General features: G+C 39.9%; 3 protein-coding genes across 6 annotated transcripts in view; all 3 read left to right on the forward strand.

The window, feature by feature from the left end:
- Window positions 1–8076, forward strand: part of LOC141772554 (serine/threonine-protein phosphatase 4 regulatory subunit 2-like) — a 146785-nt gene extending 138709 nt beyond the window's left edge. The window contains exons 2-9 of one of the 3 annotated variants that reach the window (XM_074643653.1): window positions 2819–2902; window positions 3609–3779; window positions 4795–4888; window positions 4986–5023; window positions 5197–5271; window positions 5485–5646; window positions 5871–6160; window positions 6884–8076. In XM_074643653.1, coding sequence (XP_074499754.1) covers window positions 2901–2902; window positions 3609–3779; window positions 4795–4888; window positions 4986–5023; window positions 5197–5271; window positions 5485–5646; window positions 5871–6160; window positions 6884–7191 — 1140 coding nt within the window. In that variant the 5' untranslated portion in view covers window positions 2819–2900 and the 3' untranslated portion in view covers window positions 7192–8076. Of the gene's footprint in view, window positions 1–2779; window positions 2903–3608; window positions 3780–4794; window positions 4889–4985; window positions 5024–5196; window positions 5272–5484; window positions 5647–5870; window positions 6161–6883 lie in introns of those variants that run through there. The other 2 variants (XM_074643650.1, XM_074643651.1) reach the window with 2 other exon arrangements.
- A 2574-nt stretch (window positions 8077–10650) lies between these two features.
- Window positions 10651–13016, forward strand: guca1b (guanylate cyclase activator 1B). Its single transcript, XM_074643656.1, has 4 exons — window positions 10651–10867; window positions 11775–11924; window positions 12031–12145; window positions 12330–13016. Exons 1-4 carry the CDS (start codon window positions 10664–10666, stop codon window positions 12452–12454), a joined length of 594 nt encoding a protein of 197 aa, XP_074499757.1. The 5' UTR covers window positions 10651–10663; the 3' UTR covers window positions 12455–13016.
- Window positions 13017–14720: 1704 nt separating this feature from the next.
- Window positions 14721–17526, forward strand: oard1 (O-acyl-ADP-ribose deacylase 1). Of its 2 annotated transcripts, none has more exons than XM_074643672.1 (6): window positions 14721–14874; window positions 14957–15049; window positions 15213–15378; window positions 16864–16922; window positions 17017–17129; window positions 17240–17526. In XM_074643672.1, exons 2-6 carry the CDS (start codon window positions 15005–15007, stop codon window positions 17385–17387), a joined length of 531 nt encoding a protein of 176 aa, XP_074499773.1. In that variant the 5' UTR covers window positions 14721–14874; window positions 14957–15004; the 3' UTR covers window positions 17388–17526. The 2 variants fall into 2 exon arrangements, with proteins under 2 accessions (XP_074499773.1, XP_074499774.1); XM_074643673.1 differs by having other exon boundaries at window positions 14746–14874; window positions 15023–15049.
- The last annotated feature ends 10324 nt before the right edge of the window (window positions 17527–27850 follow it).

Genomic DNA, 27850 nt, shown 5'->3' on the forward strand with positions numbered 1-27850 from the left:
TGTAACTTTCAGAAATGCTTGTTAACAGCGACACCTGTGGCCGTGAAATCAACGAAAGTCAGCGTCGAGCTCGCGCTTGTGATCGCTCTACATAGACATGAACGAGCATCGGTCAAAACAGTGAGGCGACACACGTCAGCTAAAACCACAACATCACTCTATATTTCACCTGCTTGGCAGTAATGTTAGCTGACCAGACAAAGGTCTCTCCATGAATCAATGCTTATCCTAGTGTTGGCTTTTCCTGCTTCAGCCTCCGGGGCTGAAGTAAGAAAAGAAACATTATCGCCTCCCGACTACGCCCGCAGGGAGACACCGGCACCCGGTTGGAGATGATAACGTAACTCGTTGCGGAGCCCCGTCACTTCACAAGATACGGAAAACCTCTGTTGGTCTGGAGGAGCTGCAGCATTTATTTCTGCACAAACGTTCACTAGATATTCTCAGAGCTAAACTAACTCTTCTGCAGTGTGGAGTGAGCGCGCATCAATGTGTAGAGGTGGAGTGAGAACGCGCACGGTCTGTGAGTGAAGGCAAGCAGGCAGAGGAGCAGCGAGTCCGGCCACACGCGAGCGAGCATGGGATCTCGACCTGGCAGATTTATATCTGTAAAAAGTTAAAAACAGTCCCTTTAAATTATACCCACCATTGTTCCTTCTGCAGAATCACATCCTGAAACTTGCTCTCATTTATTCTGGTCCTGTAAAATTTACATGTGAATTGTGGAAAAGATGTCAATAATTTAATAGTTGTTAACATTTTCTCAGATTTTGCACTGTACTATATAAATATTATATTTGGTTGCTACGATTACAGTGACAAAGACAGCAATGTATTTTTCCTTATTAATTTAATTTTAATTCTCGCGAAGTTCCACATTCACAAGTGTAAATTTACCCAAAAAAAAGCCTAATTTCTTTGTATTTCTGAAAGAAATGGATCTATATCTGTCAACAATTCCTTCCTCATAAAACAAAAAAGCAATGAACACAATGAATATAGGCAATATCTTTAAAGTTTTTAAGTGAAATTATTGTCATACTCTCTCGTTGCCTTTTTTTTTATTATTATTTATTTATTTTTATTTTTTTATTGTGTTTTTTTTTTAATTTTATGTTGGTTTTGTTTAATTTCTGTTGTCCTTTTATGTTTGGCACAGCTCTTTGTTTATGTTTTCGCTATGCTTCTTTTGTATGTAAATGTTTTTAATGTTTTCTGCTGTTACTATGTATACTGTCATTTTGAAATAATAATAAAAATAAATAAATATATTATTATTTTCATGTATAATTTTACATATTTTATTTGTTCTTGTTCTGTATGCACCCTGTCCTTTTACTCTAATGCAATTACCTATGAGCCATGTTGTTTGTGAATTTGAATTTGTTCAATAAAAAAGGAAAAAGGTTGACCTTCTCCCTGCATATGGTGCCTACGTCATCCCAGACATGCGCAGTCCGTCCCTGCTGCCAGCAGCTTTGTTGCTGTTGCTACATGCTACATGCTACATGCTAACTAGCACGCTCAGTATTTCCTGCCTGTGACTGGACACAGCTATGGACATCGACGCGTTACTGGAGGCGTCTCAAGGCAATATTTACACTTATTACAATACGCGTTTTGGTTATGAGTGAATGAATGATGTAATGTGTTGTGATGCCAGCAGGAACAACGTGTTCATGTTTGCTAACTACGTAAGGTGCGTTACTGTAACTTAACGTTAGCTTACTGAGCAGCGGTGAACCTGGCTGTTTAGGAGAAGAGGAGGCTCCTATAGGGACAAGCTGACCTGTCTCTACTTGGCCTACATAGTTCAGTGATTATCCTCTGAGAGGAATAAATTCTTCACGTTGTTTACGTTTGACCCATTTTAATCTGGAGGATTATGTAAACAGCTAGCTGGGTAGCATCACAATACACATGCTTTAACACTTACTAACTTTTACATCAACTTTCCAGTTAGTTAGATGAAATTGGTGTTTTGGGGATTTTATGATGTGGTGTTTCTTTCCTGTTTAGCATATTTCCACTTGATACAGCTAATAATAATAAATAAATAACTGACTGTTATGTAGAGGAACTTTAAGATATGTTGTTCTTATATATTGTTTCTTATTTTTGGGCTTTTATTGCCATAATCCTATGTATTTATATGGTTCTTATTGTAACTTGTCCCTCCAACTGCCCCATGCCCTAATTATTGGTTGTCTGTTGTATGTATGGATGTATGGACTGGGAATGCTACAAATGAATTGCCCCCTGGGAAATAAATAAAGTTGTCTGAACTGAACTGACATTATAATTAATGTAACATATCAATATCATGTGCAATACTACTTTTTACATTCTCATGTGCAATATAACTGTTCATTGTGTGCAATATTAATGTCCATGTGCAATATTACTTATTTTTCTGTTTGTTAGCTTACTTTACCTTTTTTTATTTTACTTATCTTATTTACTCATTTTACTAAATGTATCTTACTTAATTGTTATTCTATTAGGCACTGGTGCTAGAAATAGTACTTATTTTATACACTTGTATTTTATACACTTGAACTTGTTGTAATTTTGTTGTATTTTTGAGCAATCTCTGGCACAAGAATTTCCTTCGGGATTAATAAAGTTCTATCTTATCTTATAAGTAATTTACAGAATACGTTCTTCTCTAATGGTCATATGCTTCTGGGTTGTTTTGAACATTTTCAACTTTAGGTTAATGCAGGTGCAAACATTGTTTGGGTCAGATTTGTGTGCTTTTTGGATTAATGTTATTATTACCAATAAACTAATTTCTGTTTTTCATGTGGTCGTTTACAGATTTTGAGAAGAAAGGCAAGAAAGAGACCTGTCCTGAACTTGAGCAATTCTTATGTCATGTTGCCAAGACAGGCCAGACAATGTGAGTAGTCGTCAAGGGTTCACACTTAACATTAAAACTTCTATAAATCTTCACTCACAGCAATAGAAACACCAGTTGTCCTCCAAGTGAAACCTGCTGAACTTTTTTATATCACTCATCAGTAAAAATGTGTCTCAAGACTTTCCATTCTTTTTTTTTTGGTATATTATTTTTATTGACAAATTTTAACGACAACACATACACCAAACAAAAATCAAAACCCGAAAGCCAACCCGAAAATCTACGCATCTGCACTCACACACACATTTACACCCGGGGAGGAGTGATACAAATAACTAAGAGAAAATGATCTAAACCGCATGTCAAGGACAAAACATACATATTGTTACATACAGCATCATCCAATTGATAGTTAAATGTAAGCTGTCCATAATGGGAGTATTCAACATCAGAACAGAGAAAAGGAAAAACAAAACAATCAATATATGAATAGAAATATTGTCAAACTGAGTCCAAATATTGCAGAAAGGGGCCCCAGGATTCTTCCCATTTATGTTGACATTTTAAATTATTGGCTCGCAATTTCTCCATGTGGATAACTGAGACCATTCATGCAACCAGTTCCTGAAGCACGGTGGAGTTGGAGTCTTCCAGTCTTTGAGAATATGTTTTGTTTTTTTTTTGTTTTTTTTTCATTCTTTTGTTTGTATGACACGCAGACTTGTGTTTTTCCCATATCTTCCAGGATCTCATGGTCACAGTTCAAAACATACTTTGTGTTTAAATTGGAAAAAGTCATGGATGATTTCCACACTTCAACGCCAGAGCAAAGAGCGCCACATAATCCTAATGTAGACTACATGCCCTTTGAAGACATGAAGACGAGGATCTTGAAAATAGTGGATGGTTACAATGGGTGAGTAAACCTGATAATAAGCCAAATTAGCTGCAATCAGGTCTGACCCGTGTTGTGCTGTAATTCATTCATTTCAATCTGCCAGAGTTGTGTCACTTCCTCCTCATCAATTGCAAAATTATTTGTGAAATTCACTGAAAACTGAGCTTCAGTGTCTTTTTATCTATAATGGGCTAGTTTTCCTTTCACGAGACAGAAAGATACTCAACTTAATGTTTTGCATGTGACTCTCCCAAAAACATATTTGCATAAACAACATTCATCCTCAAGCCTAGAAATCTCTTCTTGAATTTCAACATAGCAAAATAACTTCATGATTTGAAAATTAATGACGATGATTTACTGTACGTGTCAAGAAATATTCTTATTTAAATTCTTATTTATTCTATTCTTGCATTTATATTTAACACACTAAATAGATCACACTTCTCAGCATTTTGTACTTATTTACAGTGTGGTTATATATTGTATGTTTGATGCACATATTTGTACATATTTCTAATTTCTTTTCTTATTCTTATTTTTTATTCTTATTTCTGTTTCTCTCCATATATTGTGTTATATATATTGTAGCATTATGTACATAATTTACATGTTACATACTCCTTTATTTCTACTTTCTTACATTTCTTTATACTTGAGTAACTGTAACGTTTAAACGTTAAAATTTCCCCCCAGGGATTAATTAAGTATTTCTGTTTCTGATATTGGGTCTTTCACACTCAAAGTCTGCTATTTTCTTTGGTGAATCATCAGTCAGACAGATCTAAACTTAGTATTTTAACATTAACACATAATACTGTGTAAACCTTCACCCTAGAATACAAGAAGCAGTATGTTGACAAACAATCATAATTAATAATTCATATCAGAACATGAGATCAGCTGTGACGAGGGTCAACCAGGTTTGCTCATATTGATCCAAGTTTTTTCTCATTCGGTTTCTGTGCTGCCAGGTGTTGATGCTGGCTGTGTGATGGCTAATCCTAAATATATATCTTGATAACTTTTCCAGAATCCCATTCACTATCCAGCGTCTATGTGAACTCCTCACGGACCCCAAACGCAACTACACTGGAACAGACAAGTTTCTCATGGGCTTAGAGAAGGTGAGTACTACACTGCACTATGAATGTTGTTTGAAACATACTTTCCATGGCTTTAAATTGAATTCTAATACATATTATTGTTGTTTATGTGTTGCAGAATGTAATGGTGGTCAGCAGTGTGTACCCCACATCAGAGTAAGTACATCAGTCGTGAAGCTTTTGCTCCCCTTGCTCTGCTGGCTGCAGTATTTCTGTTAAGCTGCTTCTGATGCACATTGGCAGCTCCCTTGAATTTGCTTATTCAGTCACACTTAACAAAGTTACAATTAACAGCCAGTTGTCTTTGTGCCTTTCTACTTCTTTCGAAGGAAAAATGGGGCATCCAGTGTAAACAGAATGAATGGAGTGATGTTTCCTGGTAACTCTTCTCTATATTCAGACAGGTGGGAGCCACATACTTGTCAGTTATTGACTTCCACAAATCTAAAATTGCCTCATACACCACCAAGTGGAAAGTTAAAGTAAAATATCCAAAATCCAACAAGGCTATAGTAAGGGCAGTTATATCTGGCCTGTCAGTTTGGGTCTTAGGAGTTCTGCTGATTTGCCATCTTGTTATATGACGTAAGAAATGGTCGTTTCTGTTTTTTTTGCAGTCGAAATGTAAATGGACCAGACACGCCAAAACCGCTCACCAGACCAAATTGGTGTCTGGTGAGACCATTGTCGGCTTCGCTTTCCACCAACGGGCTCCCTGACTGTGCAGTCCGTAAAGAGCCAGAGGCAACCACAGAGGAGGTGGAGGAGCACCATATCCGGTAATTGAAATAAGTATGGCACATGTGTCATCGTGAGTGACGGTGTAGTGTACTGAGTGAGTCTACTCAAGATATTTTTTATTTAAAATGCAGGAACACTGATGATATCTGTCAAGCCCTGACATTTCCTCCAAAGACCCCTCTCTTTAAAATGGATATATAGGATCTACACATTCATTTGATCTTATACAACTGAATTAACTGTGTTTCTGTCATTACTGCAGTGATTCCTCGCCGTCAGAGGGTGAAATTGCACCAAGCAGCGGGATAAAGAACAAACACTCCGAGGAGGAGGAAGAGGAGGAGGAGGATTCTGATGCTGGCAAGCATGAGGTCAAGAGGCTCAAGTTTGATGAAAAGGAAGAGGACGAAATAGAAAGTGAAGAAAAGAAGTCGTCTAGTTGTAAAGAGTCAGAGAGCTCGTCAGAGACACCGGATTCTTCAGAAGAATCTTGTGACGCAGAGTACAAAAGTGCAACATCTCGTGATACACCGACTGTTTCAGATGATAATGGTAAGTGTTAACTCATCTTCACGTAGGCTGACGTATGTATATTTAAGTATTAAAGTATTTCATAGTCTAGTTTAGGTGAACTGTTTTCAGACTGTCTGCACAGAGACCAAAAGAAACAGAATGGATCTGTCTGGTTCAAATCTCTTGGCTGCTTTTTGTTATCACAAAGTGAATTTTAGAGAATCTTAACATTAACATGTGGGTATTAGAGTGACTGCACAACCCTATTTTTCAGTCAGGTTGTATTGTGGGTAATCTTTATAAACAGATTCTGCATTTACAAAGAAAAAAACGGAGGATGCATGGAATAAAAAGCGGAAATCGAGTTCTTCTGCATCAATTTTAGTCTTTTTTTTAACTGTATCGTCATATAAATAATACAATTATTAGTTAACAACCACAGACTCTTATTACATATTAATAATAGTCGATTAATCACTTTGAGTCATTATTTTAAGAGAGAATAACAATTCTCTGGTTCCAGTTTCTCATATGTGTATGTCTGTTGGTTTCCTTAGTTTTCTATGATCGTAAACTGGATATATTTGGGTGTTTGGTCGGACAAAGCAAAACATTTGTAGAAGTCACCTTGGGCTTTTGGGAATTTGTGATAGGCATTTCACTGTTTTCTGACATTTTATAAACAAACTACAGATTAAGAGATTAACTTCTAATGAAAATAATCATTAGTTCAGCCCTAATGTTGTCCACTTTGATCCTCAGAGCCCAGCAGCACACAGACAGAACCTCCTGAAAGTGAGGAAGACTCGTCTGAGAAGGGGGATGTCCACAGTGTGGAGAAGGACAGCGCTGTGGATCAACCCGAACAGCCTGCTCCGTCAGAGACGAGTAAAAGCTTTGAGCAGGAACATGGAGAGAGCAGCAGCAGCAGCAGCAGCAGTGATGGAGAGGGCCTACCAAGCGACAAGCAGGTCCCCTCTTCTAGTAGTTCACCTGACTTGTCAACAGAAGGCGACGCTGACAGTTCAAGCAGCGCAAAGACTGCAGTTGAGCCAGGGGAACATGACTAACTGGAAGCCCAACCTGCCAACTGACTGTTTTTTACACTGTATGATACCACACCAAGGGTATATCTGTAGCACTGTGGACCTCTGGACTTCAGGACCAGGAGCGATGTGAACCTCGAGATCCCTCACGGAAGGATCTTTTTGTCCTCTTCAGTTTCAACTACTCAAGTCCACACACGTCTTTAAACTGGAAGGAAATGATTTCAAGATTATGGAGACTTTTTTTCACTGTTGACTAAAACATTTTCTAATCTTTTTTTCCTGATTTTTATATGAGCGATATTAATTTAACCTTGATAACTGATGTATTCAGTAATTTCATTTTTAAGTCATTTGGCATGTATTTCCAAAAAAAGATACATTTGACAATTTGAGTTGTGTTTTGGCCTATAAGCATAGTTGTTTTGACCCATGCCATTAAGAATGTGACACTTCAGATGTCTGTTTGCTTTTTCTATGAAGCACATAACATAATAATGTATTTCTTATTAACATTATATTGCACTTATTTGCATTTACCCCCTGAAGGATGTGTAAAATGTCACAGTTTTCCTTTGTCACTGTATGAAGCCAATATAAACACACAGTATTGCCGGTAGTAACCGGATTTGGTTAGATAGAATATTGGTTTGGCTCAAGGGAAGCCATTTCTGCATCAACGTCAGTCAACAGAACACAAGGTACTTTTACACTTTCTCTAGATCATACCTTAGTTGTACAAAATGTCTCTTTTGATAGCTTGGATTTTTACAGTACGCATCTGTAAATCAGTTTTTGTAGACTTGTAATACATGTCCACTGCCTTCATAAATCTGATGATCGCTGGAAATTGAATGCTTGAGCTTGTATCATAGTATTCATGGAAAGCAATAAATGCTAAAATTTAAAGTGTAGTGTGCTCAGTTAATATCAGGGGAGTTGTTCTTTTGAGTTGCAAATCCAGTTGTGTTTCATATCTGCAGAACAAAGAGGGACACTGAATTATGGGGATTACCTTTTAGCCTCGCTTGGGGTGTCACTCTTGTAATAGTCACCCATCAATAGCTAAAAATTCCTCTTGTCGAACACTAAGTTCATCAGTACACCTCTGAGACTAATGAGATTCCTGTCTTCAGCTGTACTTTGACTTTAATAATATGCTAACATGCCGATTGCACACCATAGCCTTCACATGTAAACATACCAACATTAGCCAAAATGCTGCATTATGAGCCATTTCATATTTAAAAGGAACAGTGTGTAACATTTTGGGGGATCTATTTGCAGAAATGGAATGTTTTCATTAGTGTATAATCATCTGAAACTAAGAATCGTTTCGTTAGCTTAGAATGAGCCCTTCATATCTACATAGGCAGAAGAACCTCTTCACAGAGTCCGCCATGTTTCTACAGTAGCCCAAAACGGACAAACCAAACACTGGCTCTAGAGAAAGTGTTTTTACAATTCCTGAAGGCCACCGTAGTTCTCCGACACGCTTGTGAAATTGCGGTAACGTGGGCCGCAGAGTCCAAAACCGTGGTACCGCCAGCCGCCGTCTAACTTCCGTTGCTCCTAAAGTAGTGTTATTATGGTAAAGATTGCCTCTGAGCGAGGTGAACACCGTTACCACAGTTTAACACTTAGCGGCTCACGTGACCGCTGTCTTGGAAAAGGGAGGAGTGAGCGAAGGGGCACTCAGTTGGTTGCAATCAGCAACCACACCACTAGATGCCGCCAAATCCTACACACTGTCCCTTTAAAGTTTGCATGCTTACATACACACTGTCATGGTCCCCAGAGGATGAATTGTTTTCTCTCTCCTGACTTCTCATCTGGTGCCATCATCTGGTCAAAATTGAATTTTGTCCAATACTTTGGTTTATGACCAAATGTCTGCAAAATTCATGACGTTCCCATCAGCCTAAGCTGAACTTAATGTTTGGTGCTATCTGGCAAAGGTTTGCATGCTTACACGCTAAACCAACACAGTTTGTGAACATGATAACATTTAACCTGCTAAACATCAACATGCTACCATTATCACTGTAGGCTTGTGAACATTTAGCTCAAGCACAGCCTCACAAAGCTGGGACCAGTCCTGTCAATGCAAGCCAGTCATGGGTACAGAAATGGGGGGTCTTAACACCTGGGTACAGTAATACAACTTATGTAAAATGATTGGATGAAGGAGAACATGGGTGGGTATAAGATATCTCTTGTATAAGAACAGAAAGTAGGAATCGTTTTAATCATGTGAGGATAACATCCAGTGACACGTCATGTGGCCTTGACACCTCTAAGCTATGATTATCATCATCCCTGTTGTCAGCACTGGAACGTACAGTGCCAGGCCAAGCCTTCACCTGTAAACAATGGCTACGGTTACCACTAACTAACAGTGACACTCTTCTTCCAATGAATGCAGTTATTTCCAAATTTACATGTACTGCTGCCCAATACCCAAACAAGGTCAAAAGCTTGAAAGACGCTTCCACACATTTCCCAAATATATATCCCTCTCGACGCCTACGTTGTAATGTCCATCATTAGGGAATTTAGCTACAACACATTTATTATAGGCTTCAGTGAGACAGAAGCAGGCACGTAAACAGTAATCAGGGGGAGCAGTAAATAACATGGCTTCTGAAGGTCAGAGCTGTCAGGGATAACTAAACACTTGGCCTGATTTTGTGAATCATCAGACCGGTTAGGAACTTCAAATACTAGGAACGAATACTTAAAGGAGCACATCAGCATTTTAGTATTCCACTCTCATAGAGTTTGGGGACCTGGAAGAGTCGGAAGAATTGTCAAAATCTAAACAGTGGTACATGATTTTTATTAGCTAGAAGAAGTAGGTCAAGCTCTTCCAGAAATGCTGAATCCTACATTTCCCATAATGCAACAAATGGCATCTTTTCATCAGACCTTCTCTGATTGTAAACTGACCTTGGTGTGTAAAAATCACTTAATTGGACACTTCCTTACTTCCTTTCCTTACCTTTACACACATATATTGTTAAGTCATACTAAGCAAACATCTCTTCATATAATAATTGCAAAACCTATTATTAGGGAGTGTGTTTCTACAAATCTAACACATGTAGCCTACTTCCTTGGATAGGTAGAAGAAAGGCCACATGGAAATCCTCATGATCTATCTGTGAACTGATTGATTTAGACAGGTGTCCATATCTAATCCTTTATCATGTGATCCATAACAGCCTCACAGTCTCATCCTGACTCTTGGAGGGGATTTGCCACAATAAACGAAAACAACTCAGCTTGCATGGACTTTCATGTAATTTTGATCAATTTGGTCTTTGCAGATTTGCACAAAGTTTGTTGCAGTAATTGGCTAGATAACCGAGGACTAACATTTGTGGAGTTTGTAATGCAGAGGGAAGCTTTAAAAGAGTTCCCCGGCTCAAACAGTTTCATGTAATGTAAGAAATCATTTCAGTCTTTAAGGGAGTTGAAGGAACAGATTTCCACAATGGGTCAGCGCCTTAGCGAGGAAAATGACCCAGACAAGGAAATCGACGTGGCCGAGCTGCAGGAATGGTACAAAAAATTTGTCGTGGAGTGCCCGAGTGGAACTCTCTTCATGCACGAGTTCAAGGGATTTTTTGGCGTCGCTGATAACAAGGAGGCTTCAGATTACATTGAAAACATGTTTCGAGCCTTCGACAAGAACGGCGTAAGTACAAACTTCTGTTGTGTGGAATGTAGGGCTGTCACAATGTCAGATTATCGTGGCCGAAAGAATTCACGATACGGTATTATCGCAATATCTATAGAACATTTGAAAAAAAAAATCGGCAAATTAATTATTAACTTTGTTTACTGGCCATTTTGTCTCTTTTTTGGCAAATGAATTACACTCAAAATACGAGTGTAGGGAGAGAGTCTGTAGCCATAACTGTATGTATAAAGTGATTTAAGAGGTGCTGGATTATTTACATGATAATATCATATATGTATGTTAACATGGTATCAATATTTCATTTTTAAATATCATGGATGTCGTTATTATCGGCTTATGTGGAAGTAGAAGCCTTGTACATAGTCATTTGTCTCATTTTAGTATTGACAGCACTACACTTGCCTCAGTAATAGTGGAGATTTGTTGATTGGAAGCATGTGTGACAATTGCTGATAATGTCCATTATTGAGCACATATTTTTGAGCTGAAACAATTAGTTGATTTATAGTCGATCAATGGAAAATTAATTTGTAAAGAAGTTGATTAATTGGGGAAAGTAAGGCAAAAACGCCGTACATGCACAGGTTTCAGCTTCTGAAATGTGAATATTTGCCGATTTTCATAGTCCTATCTTATCTGAAATCAGACAAAACAAGCAAAAAACAATTTTGAATATGTCATCTTGGGCCAAGGGAAATTACGATGGGCATTTTTCAATATTTTCTGCTAAACTGTAGTCTAAATAATCGGCAGATAAATCAATACCGATAATAGTTGCAGCCCTGCATATTTTTTTTATTATTGTATCTTGTAAGAGCACTATTTATATTTCATCTTTTTGCCTGTCAAAGTAAAGAAGCTTCATAATAAACATTTTAACGCTTTCTCTTCATGTACACAGGACAACACTATTGATTTTCTGGAGTACGTAGCAGCCTTGAACTTAGTCCTGAGGGGTAAACTGGAACATAAACTCAAATGGACATTCAAAATGTATGACAAAGACGGAAGCGGATGCATCGATAAAACAGAGCTTCTTGAAATTGTGGAGGTAATATTTACTAGTAACTATGTGCAACTATTTCCTGATAAATCAGTGGGCTGTAATGAAACGTAGTCAGAGTGGTCGTAAGAACTTACTTTCCTGTCACTCTCAGTCTATCTATCGATTGAAGAAAGCCTGCCACGGAGAGCTGGATGCAGAGTGTAATCTGCTGACCCCAGACCAAGTGGTTGACCGGATATTTGAGCTGGTGGATGAGAATGGAGATGGTGAGTATTTGTCATGGTTTTCCTGACAGTTTAAAACACTTCATGAATGATTCAAAAGGTCGGTGTCAGGCTGCTGTAATGGCTTTGCGTTGTAGCTATACAATCATCTCCTCCTTATCAAATTCATGAATTCAGGAACGGAGAAATGTATTGTAAAATAATGACTTTCCCTCGTCACTCGTAGGGGAGCTCTCGCTGGATGAGTTCATTGATGGAGCACGGAGGGACAAGTGGGTGATGAAGATGCTGCAGATGGACGTCAACCCCGGGGACTGGATGACCGAGCGAACACCCAGCTCTGATTGTTGAGGCTGGAACATGGAACTGCCAATCTGTCACATAACGCGCATCCTTCATGTGTGACCAAACATGCTGTGATTTTGTATCTATTGCAGTTTGTATATAAAAGACAACACCATAGTCATCCTGACATTGTTCTGTATGCTGTTGTATAAGATTTAGATGCATGTCCACAACAATGCTATACTTTCTTTACTTCTTTATTCAATTGCGCAACAGTCATTTTGACCATTTATTGCCAGCAATGGTCTTGTATGTCTGTTTACATGTCTGTATTTTATATGCTGCAGACATAAGGTTCTTACTGTATATTATTTTTTGTTTTGTGTCACAAAATGAGCATAAAAATGATCCAATAAACTAAATTAAATCCGCTATACACAACCACAGAGAGGTGTTTTTACTTATTAAGGGAAGATCCGACCTCTTCTCAGGACTGTGTGACTGAGATTGATTGACATTTTCCTCATTCACTCATAGTTTTGTTGCACCTACACTGTTAGCCTTTACTGTCATTTTTACAGTTAAAAACCACAAGTTGCCCAATAAGCCTACCATAAAACATCTTTACAGTTATTTACTGTAATTTGTATAGCATTATGGCTATAGTACAGATGTTATATGTCATTTAAAATTGTGGTAATTTGTGGTAAAACAAGTTAGTGGTAGTGCTACTGAAGAGGCACTAGTGTTGTTCTTGGCACCCACAAGCTCAAGAGGGTTGATTTAGATACATTGAAAAGAGATATAAACACCCATCTATGTGAATGTAAGAAATAGTAATGACACCATGCTCCTCAAAGTAAGCACATATTCTCAGGTGACATCATTATTTTTTTTTATCAGCACTATATTCCAGCAATTGTTTGTTAAATTGAAGAAGTATGTTATGGAATAAGACGTTGCTAGTTTTTAAGTTTTGCTTTCTGATTTTGTGCGTCTCCAGCTGTCTGGGAAGGCTGGACTGGACAACAGAGTACAAATAATTCCACTTCACATATCTGAAATGAATATCAAAGAAAAATTAAAGTGGCATGTAGCTGGATGGGGTTTCACAAGTAGCGGTGGTGAAGTTGTTGATGAGCTGATAGTGGTGGATGTGTCTATCATTAACCTGCAAGTCTGTAAGGAGAAATGGCGTTGTCTTCCTGACAATGTTTTCTGTGCAGACAAATGATTCTGTCAGGTATGTTCATAGAAAATGTAGTAATCTATTACAGTAAATATTACATTTGTTTTATTTCTTTGTCAAACTGAAGCTAAGTTACAAGCAGGAACAATTTAGATTTGTTTTATACAGTCAGGGATGCTCTCTTTGACAAATTACTCTACATGTTTTGAGTCTCTAAAAGATGATACTGTACTGTTATGAATGGAAAGCACTGATTTGTAGCTAGGAAATTAAAACTAAAATCATGCTTTGAAAGTGATCAGTATGTTTTCTCTAAACAAACAGACACAGAGACCAGTGTGGGAAATTATTTCTGTCAAGGGAGATTATTAGCAGACTTAAGATCATATGTCCAGTCATCATTCAACTGTGATTTCTATACCAATACACATTTGTTTGGAGCTGATTCCTTATAACTATTATTTTCATTTGGTGACCTATAATGTTATTTCCATCATGGCTTGGCCCAACTTGAACTTGAATGGACATTTAATAAAACTGAATAAATACATACACCTGTGAGGGTTTGCAGGGTCTTTAAGAACAATACATAAATACCAATTTCACACTGTCGGTTTTGTTTGATGGAAATCTGATGTTTTCCATAAAGTAAACAATGCACTAATTTGAGAATTGAGAATAATACAATTTAATTCAAAGGCATTACATTTCCTTATCAGGTTTAGTAAAGACAATTTCATGATTTTCAACAAAAAAAAACATTGGTGGTAGATTTCAGTTTTTTGTAAATATTTCTTATGAAAAGGTTTTGTACAAATAGGTAGTCAAATTATGGCTTCTGGTGTTTTTTTTAATTTATTTTTTTTTAATTGAAGAAAATTAATTTACAAACATTAAGGCATTGTAATCTAAACTTAATACTTCTAACATACAAGGCACAATTGGATAGGAAAGATAACTTAAATTATAAAAAATAGTATAATAACAAAAATAAAAGAGGGGGTAGAAAATAATTCAAGGAACAAAAAAGATATGCATAAATAAATAAATAATAATAATACTGCACTCTTCCATAGTAGCTCTAGGGGTCATCTTCTGGTGTTAATATATGCTGTTTGTACAGCATATCATCCATTCATTCAGGAAGTACCTCCCCTCTCCAACGTCTCGTGTTTTCTCGCGAGAAGATATACGTGGCTGCTTCAAAACAAAGTGACTAGTCTGCTTTCGCTATCACAGAGCATCCCGAAAAGTACCTTTATTTATCATTAAAACGGCCATCTGCAGTCAACGGTTTGTAAGTTATACAAAGACACTTTGCTGTCGCATGATAAGCTAGCCAACAAGTCTTCTAGCAGTTGTTTTAATGTGTGTTCAAGAGTGTAACACCGACATCAACTCACCAAGTGCTCCAATCACTGTTGTCAATGTCGTCTGAACTGCAGAAACCAGTCCACACTGACGACATGAAGGTAAAGCTTACACTTGCAGGAGAACACGTCTAATGTCTTAGTTTTGGGTTGCACTAAAAGTGATGTTTCTGACATACCAGTCCCAGACTCCAGTGTGTATTATTTCTTGTTCTGTCATTGTGCTTCTTCATCCCACGTTGCCATGCTGCCCCCTCCTGTCCAGGCTGCAGAAGACAGCTGGAGACCTGATTATGTCACCGGGGACCTGTTCACGAGCCCTGCGGACGAGGCTCTGGCCCACTGCATCAGTGAGGACTGCCGCATGGGGGCAGGCATAGCAGTGCTGTTCAAGAAGAAGTTCAAAGGGGTAGATGAGTTAAAGGCACAGAGTGAGTCAGCCCTTTTTTATTAAAAATTCATCAGTAGTGAACATGTCGTATTTTTAGGGTTATTAAATCCCAGGCAATAATTTTTTTTTTAGGACAGAGAAAACATGTTTTGATTTTGAAAGTTCACAGTTTAAAGGGACTGTTTGTAAGAATCAGAAATGCTTGTTAACAGCGACACCTGTGGCCGTTAAGTCAACGAAAGTCAGCGTCGGGCTCGCGCTTGTGCTCGCTCGAAATAGACGTGAACGAGCATCGCTCAAAACAGTGAGGCGACACACGTCAGCTAAAACCACAATATCACTCTATATTTCACCTGCTTGGCAGTAATGTTAGCTGACCAGACGGAGGTCTCTCCATGAATCAATGCTGATCCTAGTGTTGGCTTTTCCTGCTTCAGCCTCCCGACCGCGGTCGGAGGGAGACACCGGCACCCGGTCAGAGACGATAACGTTTCTCGCTGCGGAGCCCCGTTACTTCACAAGACATGGGAAACCTCTGTTGGTCTGGAGGAGCTGCAGCATTTATTTCTGCACAATTGTACATGTGCATTCACTAGATATTCTCAGAGCTACGAAGTCTTCTGCAGTGTGTAGTGTGCGCGCATGCACGTGAGGTGGAGCGAGCTGAGTGAAGGCAAGCAGCAGAGGAGCAGAGTAGAGCAGAAACTCCGGCCCTAGAGACCAAAGCTACGGTCTCCCCCGCGTCCTCCGCCCGCGGCCAACACTGTTTTGCCAGACGGGCTTCACTAGATATAACTTTGCGGTTTTGGTGCTGCTGTGTAGTTTGTGTTGGAGTCTTGTCTGAACAGCATAGCCAAACACAAGCGCGCATATGCGAGCGCGCATGGGACACTGACCCGGGTGATTTATACGTGTAAGAAGTTACAAACAGTCCCTTTAAATATCTTATTCTACACAATATCACATATGCTGTATACTCTGTATCAATTGATAGAAAAGTTGGATGTATTTATGGGCTTCACCATCACATGAAAATATTGTTGTTTGTACACATTTATCCATCATTTATTTCTCGCCTATTTCTCGCCCCAAATGTTTTCAGAAACATCTTGTAGTCTAGCTATAAAATGAGAAAGTTTGTGATCTGGCAGTCATGTTGAGCCAATAGGAACGCTCTCTCTCTGAAATGACCTGTGATTGGCCAAAGTCTCCCGTCACAGGCTAGATTTTCTAAAGGCTGAAAACAGAGCCATGAGGAGATGCAGAAGTCTAGTTTTCTCTCAGAGCACTTGAATTACAATATGCTGAAAGGTTATTATGGCATTTTTGCCCAATGATGCCAAAAACATTCTGCCTACTGAAGCTTTAAAGGATCTACACTAATTTTTTTGCTGTACAGCATGCATGAATTTGTTATGACTTGTCCACCAGTGGGTCAGTGAGGTTTAAGAGGTTTAAAAAAAATGCCTGTAGTTTGTATTGTGTCTTATTCTGATGTGGCTATTATCTTTTTATCTCCAAACAGAAAAGGTGACAGGAAAGTGTGCTGTATTGAAAAGAGACAGACGTTTTGTCTACTATCTGGTAAAGATGTTTAATTAGAATGGTTCCCTGTGTAAATTCTCATCCTAACATTAATATTGTAGTTAATATTATCGTTCCTGTTCTTATATTGCAGATCACAAAGGAAAAGTACAACCAAAAGCCCACCTATGAAAGCTTGACAAAGAGCCTGGAGGACATGAAGTCCCACTGTGCAGAGAACGCAGTGACAAGAATATCAATTCCTCGGTTTGTATCTTTTTCAGTCATTTAGTGATACTTTCTAATGCTAATTTGTTCTACAAATGCATTTTAAATACTGTATGACAAGATATGTGTTGGCTCTTTCTTTCCGACAGTATTGGCTGTGGCCTGGATGGACTGCGATGGAACCAAGTGTCGGAGATACTGGAGCAGGTCTTCAAAGACTCAAACATTTCCATCACAGTCTACAGCCTCGGGGAGAGAGCAGAGACCACGACGATGAAGGAAAACAGGCGCAGATGATTGATGGAAAAGTTTGTTTATTGTAATTATAAGTATTCTCACTTTTCTGAATTATTCCCACAGTGTGTGGCCACGATGGTAATTCATTGAAACAAATGTATATAGATTACTTGAAAATAAAATTTTCTTTTTTTTGCACTTCACAATCAACTGAACTCTCATGAACTTCTGCAAGTAGAAGACACATTTCACTCATCATCTGTTATACCGGTTTTCAGCTATTTGACAAGATGCTTCCAAAACATGCTAATCTAGATTTGTCGCTACATCCACATGACACTGGAATTGGTTCACCTGTCCCTTCAGGTCACATGCTATTTTACACCAGCCTAAAAAACATCGGGCATCTCTTTTATTTGCACATTCATCCACCAGGCAATCATGTTGTTGATTGAGCAAACAGCGTCTTTGCGTTTCTCTTGTGGGGGATCGTATAACTTCCAGAGTGCTCATTGTAGCCTCTGCAAATGGTTGAGGTATTGTGTGATCCATTATTGATCCGCTTGGCTATTGTACTTTGAATGCAGCTGGGACACATTGGAGGTACCAGATGTGAGTCAAAGAAAGAAAGAGAGCGGCGGGCAACCCGACACCACAAAGTCAATCCACCACATCCATTTTCTCCAGGAAGCCTTTTAACACAGAGTGAAGCAGAGAGCTACACAATCCCTGTTCAAAGCAGGTTATTTCATTAGTTGGGTTAAATAATCTAAGTGAAGGGGGCTCCATTTAATAATTTGACGACCTGTACTTCAGGTGTGAGTGATTATCATGAACCTCGGTAGCAGTGAGACTGTCTGAACAGGCTCAGTAGTTTGCCGTCTGTGACCCTCCCACTCTCCTTCGGGGGCACCTTCAATAATTCATGAGGAAAAAGGCATTAACCGCTGTACACTGCGGCTGCCTGCCCATTTCTCCCCATATATTCACGCTTGGCTGGAAGACTGTACTTCGGCATCACTGCAACCAGCCCCCCCTCTCCTCCTCCTCTTCCTCCTCCTACTCCCTTCCCATCCCCCCCTTCTTCTTGCCTGGCAATTAGACTCCACACTGCAGCAGAGCCACCTAGCCGTGCTGCAGTGAGTGCATGCAGGGAAATCTCCCTCCATCTGACCTGCTCTCTCACCTCAGCATGCTGCGGCTGGTGGACCGTGCATCCAAATCTGCCCTCGCCCAACCTAATACCCCCTTTCCTCTCTTTGTTCCCATGCAGCTTCTGCTTGTCCCACTGCGGTCCACTGATTCGCCACCGATGCTCTCCCCCCATTCCCACTCTTCTTCCTCTCTCCCACACACTCCCCCACCCCCCTCTGTCCTCCATTCCTCTTTTTTTTTTCTCTCCGCTCGATTCGTATGAAATTGCAGAGCTCAGCATTCTTCTCCACAGGCACTTACAGGGGGGGGGGAGAAAAAAGAGAGATGAGCTGGGCGGGATGGTTTCTGGTGCACCACACAACTGGCCCCCTTCCAATTAAAGAAGAGAGCTTATGTTATTGAAGAGCAGCTTAGCCAATCAGGAGGCAGTGCAGGCAAAAGACAGCAAGGAGAAAAAAAAAGCAGAAGAGCGAGTGGGCAAGAGGAGGAAGAGAAAAAAAAACTGCAGTGTGTGAGTGTGTGTAGTTTTTATCCCTCCCCTGAGCAGATCTTTATCAATTTGTGTACTCCAGTCTTGGGGTGCATTTGAATGGGCGTCTGTGTGTGTATATGTGGCAGAGTTTACAGGAGGACAGAGTAAAGGTGTGTCCAGAGGGGGGCTGTGTTAGACTCATTCATTCTGAAACTGGAAATAAGAGAAAGTAAGAGAAGATTGATTCTTTTTCTCTCTATATCTCAAAGTGTCTCGGCGCCTGTGGAGAAGGGGGAAGAGCTCGGTTGTCCAGAGGAGAGCAACCTGCACAGAAGGTAAGCAGCTATACATCCTCCTCCTACTGCAGGCATGCTGGCTTTTTACACTTCTGAAGTTGTTTTTGTTTCTCTTTGTCAGTGGTTTATCTGCCATCTTTCAGTCTTTTCATGTGTAATTACATTTAGATATTTGCATAATACTTTTTTTTTTTTACATTATAAAGACTTGATAGAAAGACAGAGGGGGAGGGGGAAGGTTAGTGCGGGACTCCCTGATGCTTCTAGGCAAGTTTCTGTGCACACGGTTCTCTAGTGCTGCAGTATCCCATTACATCCCAGAGCGGAGCTGCCTCAGCATCCAGCCAGTGTTGAGGCAGAGCGCTTCAAACCAGATGCAATCTTTCTAAAAAAATAAACTTATTTGTGTATCCCCAGATGGGATAGGAGGAAAGTTGTGTCCCTTATAATGTAAATTCAGTGACAGATGCTGCTGCAGCCCATTTTAGTTTGGTCGTGCATGCTCTCATAGTGTACTCTGGGTATCATTGGGGTTGCTTAGATAACAGATTGAATTGGCTCCGATGGCGTTTGAGCCTGGTGATGATGAGTTTTTTGTTTTGTTTATCCGGTGTTCTGGGACTTCCTTCAGTCTGAGCCTGCAGCAAAAGTAGGCTCTCTGATTGGGCGAACCAGGCTTACTGACTACAGTGTACCAAAGAAGAGGGAGAACATAGTCTGTGTGCATTCACTGGAGTATTTATACACTGAAGATATCATTATTGTCAAAATGAGCCCAAACAAAGGAAAGTGAAGTTTGTTTGTTTAGAGTGAAAGATGATTCATTACTGGTACACATGTGTTTGTTTTTTTCAGATTTCTTTAAGCACAATCACAGTTTATTTATTACACTCCACCATGTTGTCTTGGGAAGTCTGACCTTCATCATTTGTGAATGAGGATATGATACTGTCCAGCAGTGGGCAGTGTGTGTTTTCTCAGTATCTGTGAGCACCGGCCCCTTGCTGCAAAATGGGGAAGAAATAATAGATGGACTTTAGTGTATTTTGTGTGGGCACGCTGGAAGGCGTCGTTTGACAGGATGAAGAGTACAGTATGTCCTGGTGTAGCAGCGAGGCTAATACCTTTCACCCTCAGATAGTAGATGTAAGCGCAAGACAATCACAAAGCTGACCGGACTCACTGATCCTAGTTAGTGGATTTAAATGATGTTTTTAATTATTCAACGCTGAGTTATATGTGGAGGATAAATGAGAGGGCTGTTAGTCATTTCAGCACCATGGACAGAGCTCAGGGGCTTCGGTGTTTAGTAATGAGAGTTGGATGACAGTTTAAGGCCATTCTTCTAACTATGTCTATTTGGATGATCTGGCTCTACACATTCCTAAGTCCCTATTTGATATAATATGATGTGATAGCAGTCGGCTCTGCACATCTGTTCCTTTTTCCCTTTTCACTTGAAAACACTTTTATTCATTATTCATGCATCTCTCCTTTTCTAGAACATCTTAAAGATGTTTTTTTGCAGAGGTGCTGAAGACTAGCTGTTTCCTTCGAAGAAAAAAACGTGTCCTTCCTGTCCTTGTCTACCTATATTATCCCTATATGCTCCAGGTGGGAGTGTCGGTTGTTGTGGTTTCCTTCTACCTTCCTTTTCCGCCGCAAAGCTCAGAGTGACACATCAAACCGTGGGATGAAATTGACTGCAGCAGCGAAAATCATTCAGGTTTGACACCTGAGCTATCCGGGCGATAACGCCAAAATTAAAAGGATGCTGCTATTAAAAGAGCAGATATCATACAAAAATGTGTGCTGATAGTGGCCAGTGATGTCATTATGTTTCCCCAGAAATCAATTTAAAAACAATTGAGGAGGTGCTAAAAGACAGGCAGTGTTGTTTTAAGTTATTGAAAAGAAATTGTTAAACATGTGCAGCCCATGTAGTTCTGACACCTGCTGTCACACAAAGCTGTTTCATATCATGGTTGAGAGCGACCGGGAAAGTGTCTCTGCAGGATGCAGCCGGCACACTGAGAAACTCATTTGGATAGCAATGATTAGAAAAAGCCTTTGCTCTTTAATGGCAAACGGAAATGAGACCCCTCGCTGTTCCCAAGAATTAGCCAGTATCCCTCTTAAGATAGAAGTGAGTGTCAGAGATGGAGGATCTTTAACCACTCCTAATTGGATAGAATGGCTAGTTTAAACCAAACGGACCTGTCTAATTCAGTGTTTTAGCAGCTTCTTGAATCAGGCTTTTCAGCATCACAACATAAACAGTTCTGGCCATGTGCAAGAATTTACTTCAGTAAATGCTGGATAAGGACTGCTGGTGGGATAATCAAGTTGTCTGTCTATCCTTCTGTATGTATATACATGATGTACTGTAACTCTTTCTAAGATTCGTGGGATTTTTGGAGGAAGGGAGCAGCTGCTGGCCTTGTCGTTGCTCACCCTGCATGTGTGTATGACACCCTGTGTCCCAGACTGCGCTGCATGGGCGTTTAGTGTGCCCATGGAAATGATGGGATAGGCAACATAGCGGAACAACAACGGCTGTCACTGTGACATACGACAATTAGCAACAATCCTCAAACTTTTCCATATGAGGATGAGAAGAGGTACTGTAAAATAAAACTCACCAAACAAGCAGAAATAGTGTTGCACCTGTGTTGTTTAGGAAATGTTGTAGATGTTTGAAGAGGACCTATTATCCTTATTTGCCTGTGCATACTTGTATTTTTGGTTTCTACTAAAAACATGTTTACATGCTTTAATGTTCAAAAAGCGCCCATAAAAAAGCCTAGTCTGCTCTGATTGGTCGGCTGGCCCACTGTTGTGATTGGTCAATCGAACCGAACTCTTCAGACTTGGCTCCAGCTCCACTCTAACTGGCTTTGTTTGAGGGTGTGCCAAAATAGCTGTTATGCAAATTTGTTACGCGGTGACCTCACCATGTTACGGAAGAAAAGGCGGGACTTCAAGTTTCAGGCAGTTCAGGAACAGTGTTTCTGTGGGGGGAGAGTAAATCCTTTTTTGCCTGGACGTCGGGCTTTGTAACTTTGCAGACCATTTACATGCACAAAAATATATATAACCCACTAAAGGAAAGGGAAAAAGCATAATAGGTCCTCTTTAAGGTGAACAGACCTTCTTGGTGATACTAGAATGACACCATGATAAATACAGTGAAGTGTCAGGAGGACAGTGAGCGTGTGTGTCTTCTCCATAACCAGGAAAAGGGCACTTTATCGTACTCACCAGGGAAAGGTTACAGGATGTATTCATGTGTTTTTGTGTAAATGTTTGTGCAAGTGTGCATGTCAATGTGCATGTGAGTGACTGAAGGCAGGGAGTGTGGAGTGTGGAGTAAAAAATGTTTTCTTGAAAAGGACAAAAAGCAACGAGAAGACAGTGAAGAGGAGAATGGAAAACAAACGATACAAGTATGAGCGAGAGATAGAGCGAGAGATGGAGCGGGAGATTGTCAGAGGCAGAGCAAGACTGGAGGAGAGTGGGTGTGCATAGCAGAGCTACGAGCACTGCAGTACATTGCAGTGCCCAGCCCCCGCTGTGTTCTCTGCTCACCATCCGGTTCCATGCACTGAAAAGACCCCTGCAGCAGCAGAGCTGCAACGACGGCAGAAGGCTGCCTGCTGATAGAACAGCAATTCCGGACATCTGAAGATGCACCGATTTTTACGGAAACACGGTGTTTGTGACAAACCAGGCGACCTGCGCCTTGCCAGCGCATTGTCACGTAGAGAGAGGGAGTAGTCGATTCACGCTCCCTCTGGATTATGTAAGCCTATAACACATCCACTTCACCCGATACCAGCTGAATGATCCCCTCTTCCCCAGCCATGTTTTCCTCATTAGGAACATCTGCCTCGCTGTTTGCTTTAGTTCCAGAGGTAGCATCTTTGCAAACACACACAGACACTTTATTGAGCTTATTGAAATGGCAACAATAGGGAGACAAACAACATGTACCCTTAAATAGCCGGCGTGTGTGTGCATAGTGGTTTGACATTTTGTTGATGATGCCTTGTGTGGCGAATAGCAAATAGAGATCCCATGAATAACTGCTAAGACCTTCATGTGATGTGGCTTCTCGCTTTAAAGATAAAAAACCCACTATTAATTCAGTTTAAAGTCAGGCAGTGCACAGTAATGTATGCATGAATGACTTACACACACAGGGTATAGCCTCACACTTAAGTTGGATTAATTATATAGCTTTTGGTCAGGCAAACACACGAGCACATGCATGCAGATGTGAAATGAATCTCAATCATGTGAAAGCTCTTGGAAATGAAGCTAGTTTCTGCTTCCATTAACAGTTGCTATGTTTCCGTCCCACTGCCTGGCCGGGGGGGGAGGTGGACGGCTGAAACGTGAGAGCTTCCCTCTTTTTTATGTTCTTCTCCCTCTCTGCTTTGCTGATGTAGCTGATTCACATTGCGTAGTAGTGTGTGGACTCTCTCACTCTCTCTGCTTCCTGTGACAAGGTCTGATTGTGTCTCTCGCTGTGTTTGGGAGTCGTTGAGTCAATTACACCTCGCCAGACAGGTGTTTGAGCTGCTAAGTGTGTTTGCCTCGGCACATCAGACCGTGTTTGCTTCTGATTTGCACAGAAATCAGTGCCAGGCTTTGAAAATGATAAGGCAAAAAAAAATATGCGAGTCATGCTGCATCCAAAGATAGTAATCCAACTTTTTAATTATTGTATTGTATTCATTAGGGGTGGGAATCACCAGAGACCCCACGATACGTGTCAGCTGCTATATGCAATACTGATTTAACTCAACTGTACAATAATTTGTGCAATACTGCATTTATACTGCATTTATACTGTACATTTCAAGAAATATTCTTATCTAATTCTTACACCATACTTGTATTTGTATTTAACACACTTAATAGATCCCACGTCTCAGCATTTTATATTTAATTATATGCACTGCGGTTATATGTTATACATTGCATGTTTAAATGCAAATATTTGTACATATTTCTCATATTCTCATTTCTTATTTTTATTTTTATTATTCACTTATGTTTCCATACATATATTGTGTTATATATTGTAGCATTATGTACATAATTTACATGTTACATACTCCTATATTTCTATTATTTTACATTTCTTTATGTTTATATAAGAGCAACTGTAACGCCCCAATTTCCCTCCAGGGATCAATAAAGTATTTCTGATTCTGATAAGATATTATCACAATATAGCCATATAGTCACGATACGATCTTATTGCGAGAAGATATATTGCGATTTATTACTTATTTTCAACTGAAAATTATGCAGTTTGTCAACATCTGTTTTATCTAATAAGATACAATTATCACTCTGTTTATCTCAGAGTTTTCATTCACATATCTCGAGGCGAGAGGTCAAGGGACCCCTTTGAAAATGGCCATGCCAGCAGGCTGTCTGATTGTTAAAAGGTTAATAGTTTATATAATAAAAGATCGATACTTGGCTTCCGTGTATTGATACGATATTGTGAAATATCGCAATACTATGATGTATTGATTTTTTTCCCCCCACCCATAGTATTCATGTGTATCAGATGTTCTGAATTATTGTGTTTTCTGGTTGTGGCAATATATTGATATAATATCAATATTGTGATATAAGACTAGATATCGTCTTAGATTTGGGATATTGTAATATCGTGATATGACATAAGTAAAGTGATGTAATTTTCTGAACTACCAGACTGTTGTAGCTGTATTTGCCTTTACCCACTCAGTCATTATATCAACATTACTGATGATAATTTAACAAAAATCTCATGGTGTAAATATTTTGTGAAAGCACCAATGGTCAACAATATCGCAATATTTGGTCAAAAATAAGATGTTGTGTTTATAACGTTGCTGGAAAACATATGTAACATATTTTGTGAAGGTGCCTTCGACTGAAAGTTGTGGTTTAGAAATAGATTTCTACCTGTGTTTCACATATGTGGTGATTTTTCTTCCTTCAGTAAAAGAAGTGTGAGACCATCTAACCTTGGAAAATCTATTGAGAGAGAAAGGGAGCCATGGTCGTGTCTTCAGTGCTCGCAGCAGCACACTATTCACATGGCGATACATGGAGGAAGATGCTGTCTTTGACTAGTTGAGGATGTAGTCATGCAGTGAAAGGAGAGAAACATTGTGGTGTGTGTGTGTGTATGTGTGTGTGTGTGACAGAGACGGAGAGAGTGGGAGAGAGCGGCAGAGCATTGTAGTGTGGGTGAGCTGCAGTGGGGATTCGGAGTGCTGCATTGAGCTGCATAATTAATGTTGAGGGGGTGGAGCTAAAGGCGGAGATAAACTTGCCACGAAGAAAAAGCCGCTGCAATACTACTATAAACAGAGCTACCTCTTTTTTCTGTTTGTATGTGTTGAGTCACTCTTGAGTATAGAAGTGATATGTTGATTCAGAACCAAGGAGGCTCACTCTGGTCCAGCTCTGTGTCCCCGTCCCATCTGCTCCCCCGGCCCTCAAAGCCAATCACTCTTCACCGAGCTGCGTGCCACAGCCAAATACCTCCACGCCGGCTGCACAGCTCTGTTAATCATCCAATTTGTAGCAAAACAGCTTCCTATATGACACATCTGGTGTAACTCTCATCCGCTCTGTCTGAATTGGACCATGAGGAAGGAGGAAGGAGGATGGTGTTATATTTAGTCATCTCCTTCACAGATTCTACGCTGTTGTTGGGTGTTGTGAGATTGTGCTGACTGCTTATAAAAGGGCACTCATTCTTACAGGAGCACCGCTGTTTTTAGAGAGCTCTTTGTGTTCTGAGACAATCTCTTTTCATTCGCTCCTCAGTTTTATTTTGGAACACTGCATTAGAGACATCTGCCTGGTCAGCCCATTTATTCAGCTCACACGTACTGCATATATTTTTAGGTATGCACATGCATGCACAAGATGCAGTCAGGGTCTGCAGGGGTCACAGTTGGATGTGGGTACATATTTACGGAGGCATGATTTAAATGCATCCAGACTTTAGTATGTATCAGGGTCACTTCCAGGATCAGCCCTTTAGGGGGGCTCAGCCTGTAATGCGAATGTGACATGTACAGTCAAGGGCGTAGTTTTTTTTTTTTTTTTTAGCATCAAACACTTCATTTCTTGTATTCTGTTGAATTTTTATTCACCAATTTCTGCCTCTTCAGCATCAAATTATGATTAAAATGTCTTTAATTATGTAAGGGAAAACACAAAATGCAGGCGCCAGGTGGATATCCAATTAATTGGATCCACAAGAGTCTCAGCTTTCCAGTAATTTATGTAATTCTAAGACTGTTTAGGGACCTCATGCAGAAATATTCAAATACACCATTTTAGAATTGGTGAAAATAACACATTTATACTGCATACAAAAACCATCCCCAAACGGCATTTGATTATCATAAAGTGGGCATGTCTGTAAAGGGGAGACTCGTGGGTACCCATAGAACCCATTTTCATTCATATATCTTGAGGTCAGAGGTCAAGGGACCCCTTTGAAAATGGCCATGCCAGTTTTTCCTCACCAGAATTTAGCCTAAATTTGGAGCGTTATTTAGCCTCCATACAAGCTAGTATGACATGGTTGGTACCAATTTGAGGTTTTCCATCCATCCATTATCTGTAACCGCTTATCCGATTCAGGGTCACGGGGGGGCTGGAGCCGATCCCAGCTGACATTGGGTGAAGATGGAGTAGACCTTGGACAGGTTGCCAGACTTTCCTTAGGTTTTCTAGTTTCATAATATATAGGGCTGTCAAAGTTAATGTGATAATAACGTGTTATAACGCGTACTAGCTTGTTGGAAAGGAGGTTAAATAACGCTCCACATTTATGCTAAATTTTGGCGAGGAAAAACTGACGTGGCCATTTTCAAAGATGTCCCTTGACCTCTGACCTCAAGATGTGTGAATGAAAATAGGTTCTATGGGTACCCACTAGTCTCCCCTTTACAGACATGCCCACTTTATGATAATCACATGCAGTTTTGGTCAAGTCATAGTCAAGTCAGCACACTGACACACTGACAGCTGTTGTTGCCTGTTGGGCTGCAGTTTGCCATGTTTAGCATATTTATTATGCTAAATGCAGTACCTGTGAGGGTTTCTGGACAATATTTGTCATTGTTTTGTGTTGTTAATTGATTTCCAAAGTGAAATATATAAACATAAATTTGCATAAAGCAAACATATTTGCCCACGTCCATGTTGATAATAGTATAAAATACTTGACAAATCTCCCTTCAAGGTACATTTTGAACAGATAAAAAATGTGTGATTAATCGTGATTAATTATGGACAATCGTGCGATTAATCGCAATTATATATCTGAATCGATTGACAGCCCTAATAATATACCAATATCTTCACTCTATCTTAAAGACAGAGCCCGCCACAGCATCTTAAAGACTGTTATGTCGGCCGGGATTGCTGGCAATCCCGTGGGTCTCAGAGGGTTTCATATTTATTTTTTAGGAGTGCGGAGATGAACCCAGCCTTAAAAAGAGTCTAAATCGCTACTGGTATGTACGAGCGTGATGTTGGTCTTTGGTGCTGTCATAGCTCAGGAACCT

Source organism: Sebastes fasciatus, chromosome 8, assembly GCF_043250625.1.
Source record: "Sebastes fasciatus isolate fSebFas1 chromosome 8, fSebFas1.pri, whole genome shotgun sequence".
In the NCBI taxonomy this organism is placed as follows: Eukaryota; Metazoa; Chordata; class Actinopteri; order Perciformes; family Sebastidae; genus Sebastes; species Sebastes fasciatus.

Bases quoted from the DNA above. Each gene is read 5' to 3' on its own strand.
- guca1b (XM_074643656.1), top strand. From the start codon at position 10,664: ATGGGTCAGCGCCTTAGCGAGGAAAATGACCCAGACAAGGAAATCGAC. The intron at 11,925-12,030 runs GTAATATTTACT...TGTCACTCTCAG, and splicing joins AGCTTCTTGAAATTGTGGAG to TCTATCTATCGATTGAAGAA. The intron at 12,146-12,329 runs GTGAGTATTTGT...CGTCACTCGTAG, and splicing joins GGTGGATGAGAATGGAGATG to GGGAGCTCTCGCTGGATGAG.
- oard1 (XM_074643672.1), top strand. From the start codon at position 15,005: ATGTCGTCTGAACTGCAGAAACCAGTCCACACTGACGACATGAAG. The intron at 15,379-16,863 runs GTGAGTCAGCCC...ATCTCCAAACAG, and splicing joins AGATGAGTTAAAGGCACAGA to AAAAGGTGACAGGAAAGTGT. The intron at 17,130-17,239 runs GTTTGTATCTTT...TCTTTCCGACAG, and splicing joins ACAAGAATATCAATTCCTCG to TATTGGCTGTGGCCTGGATG.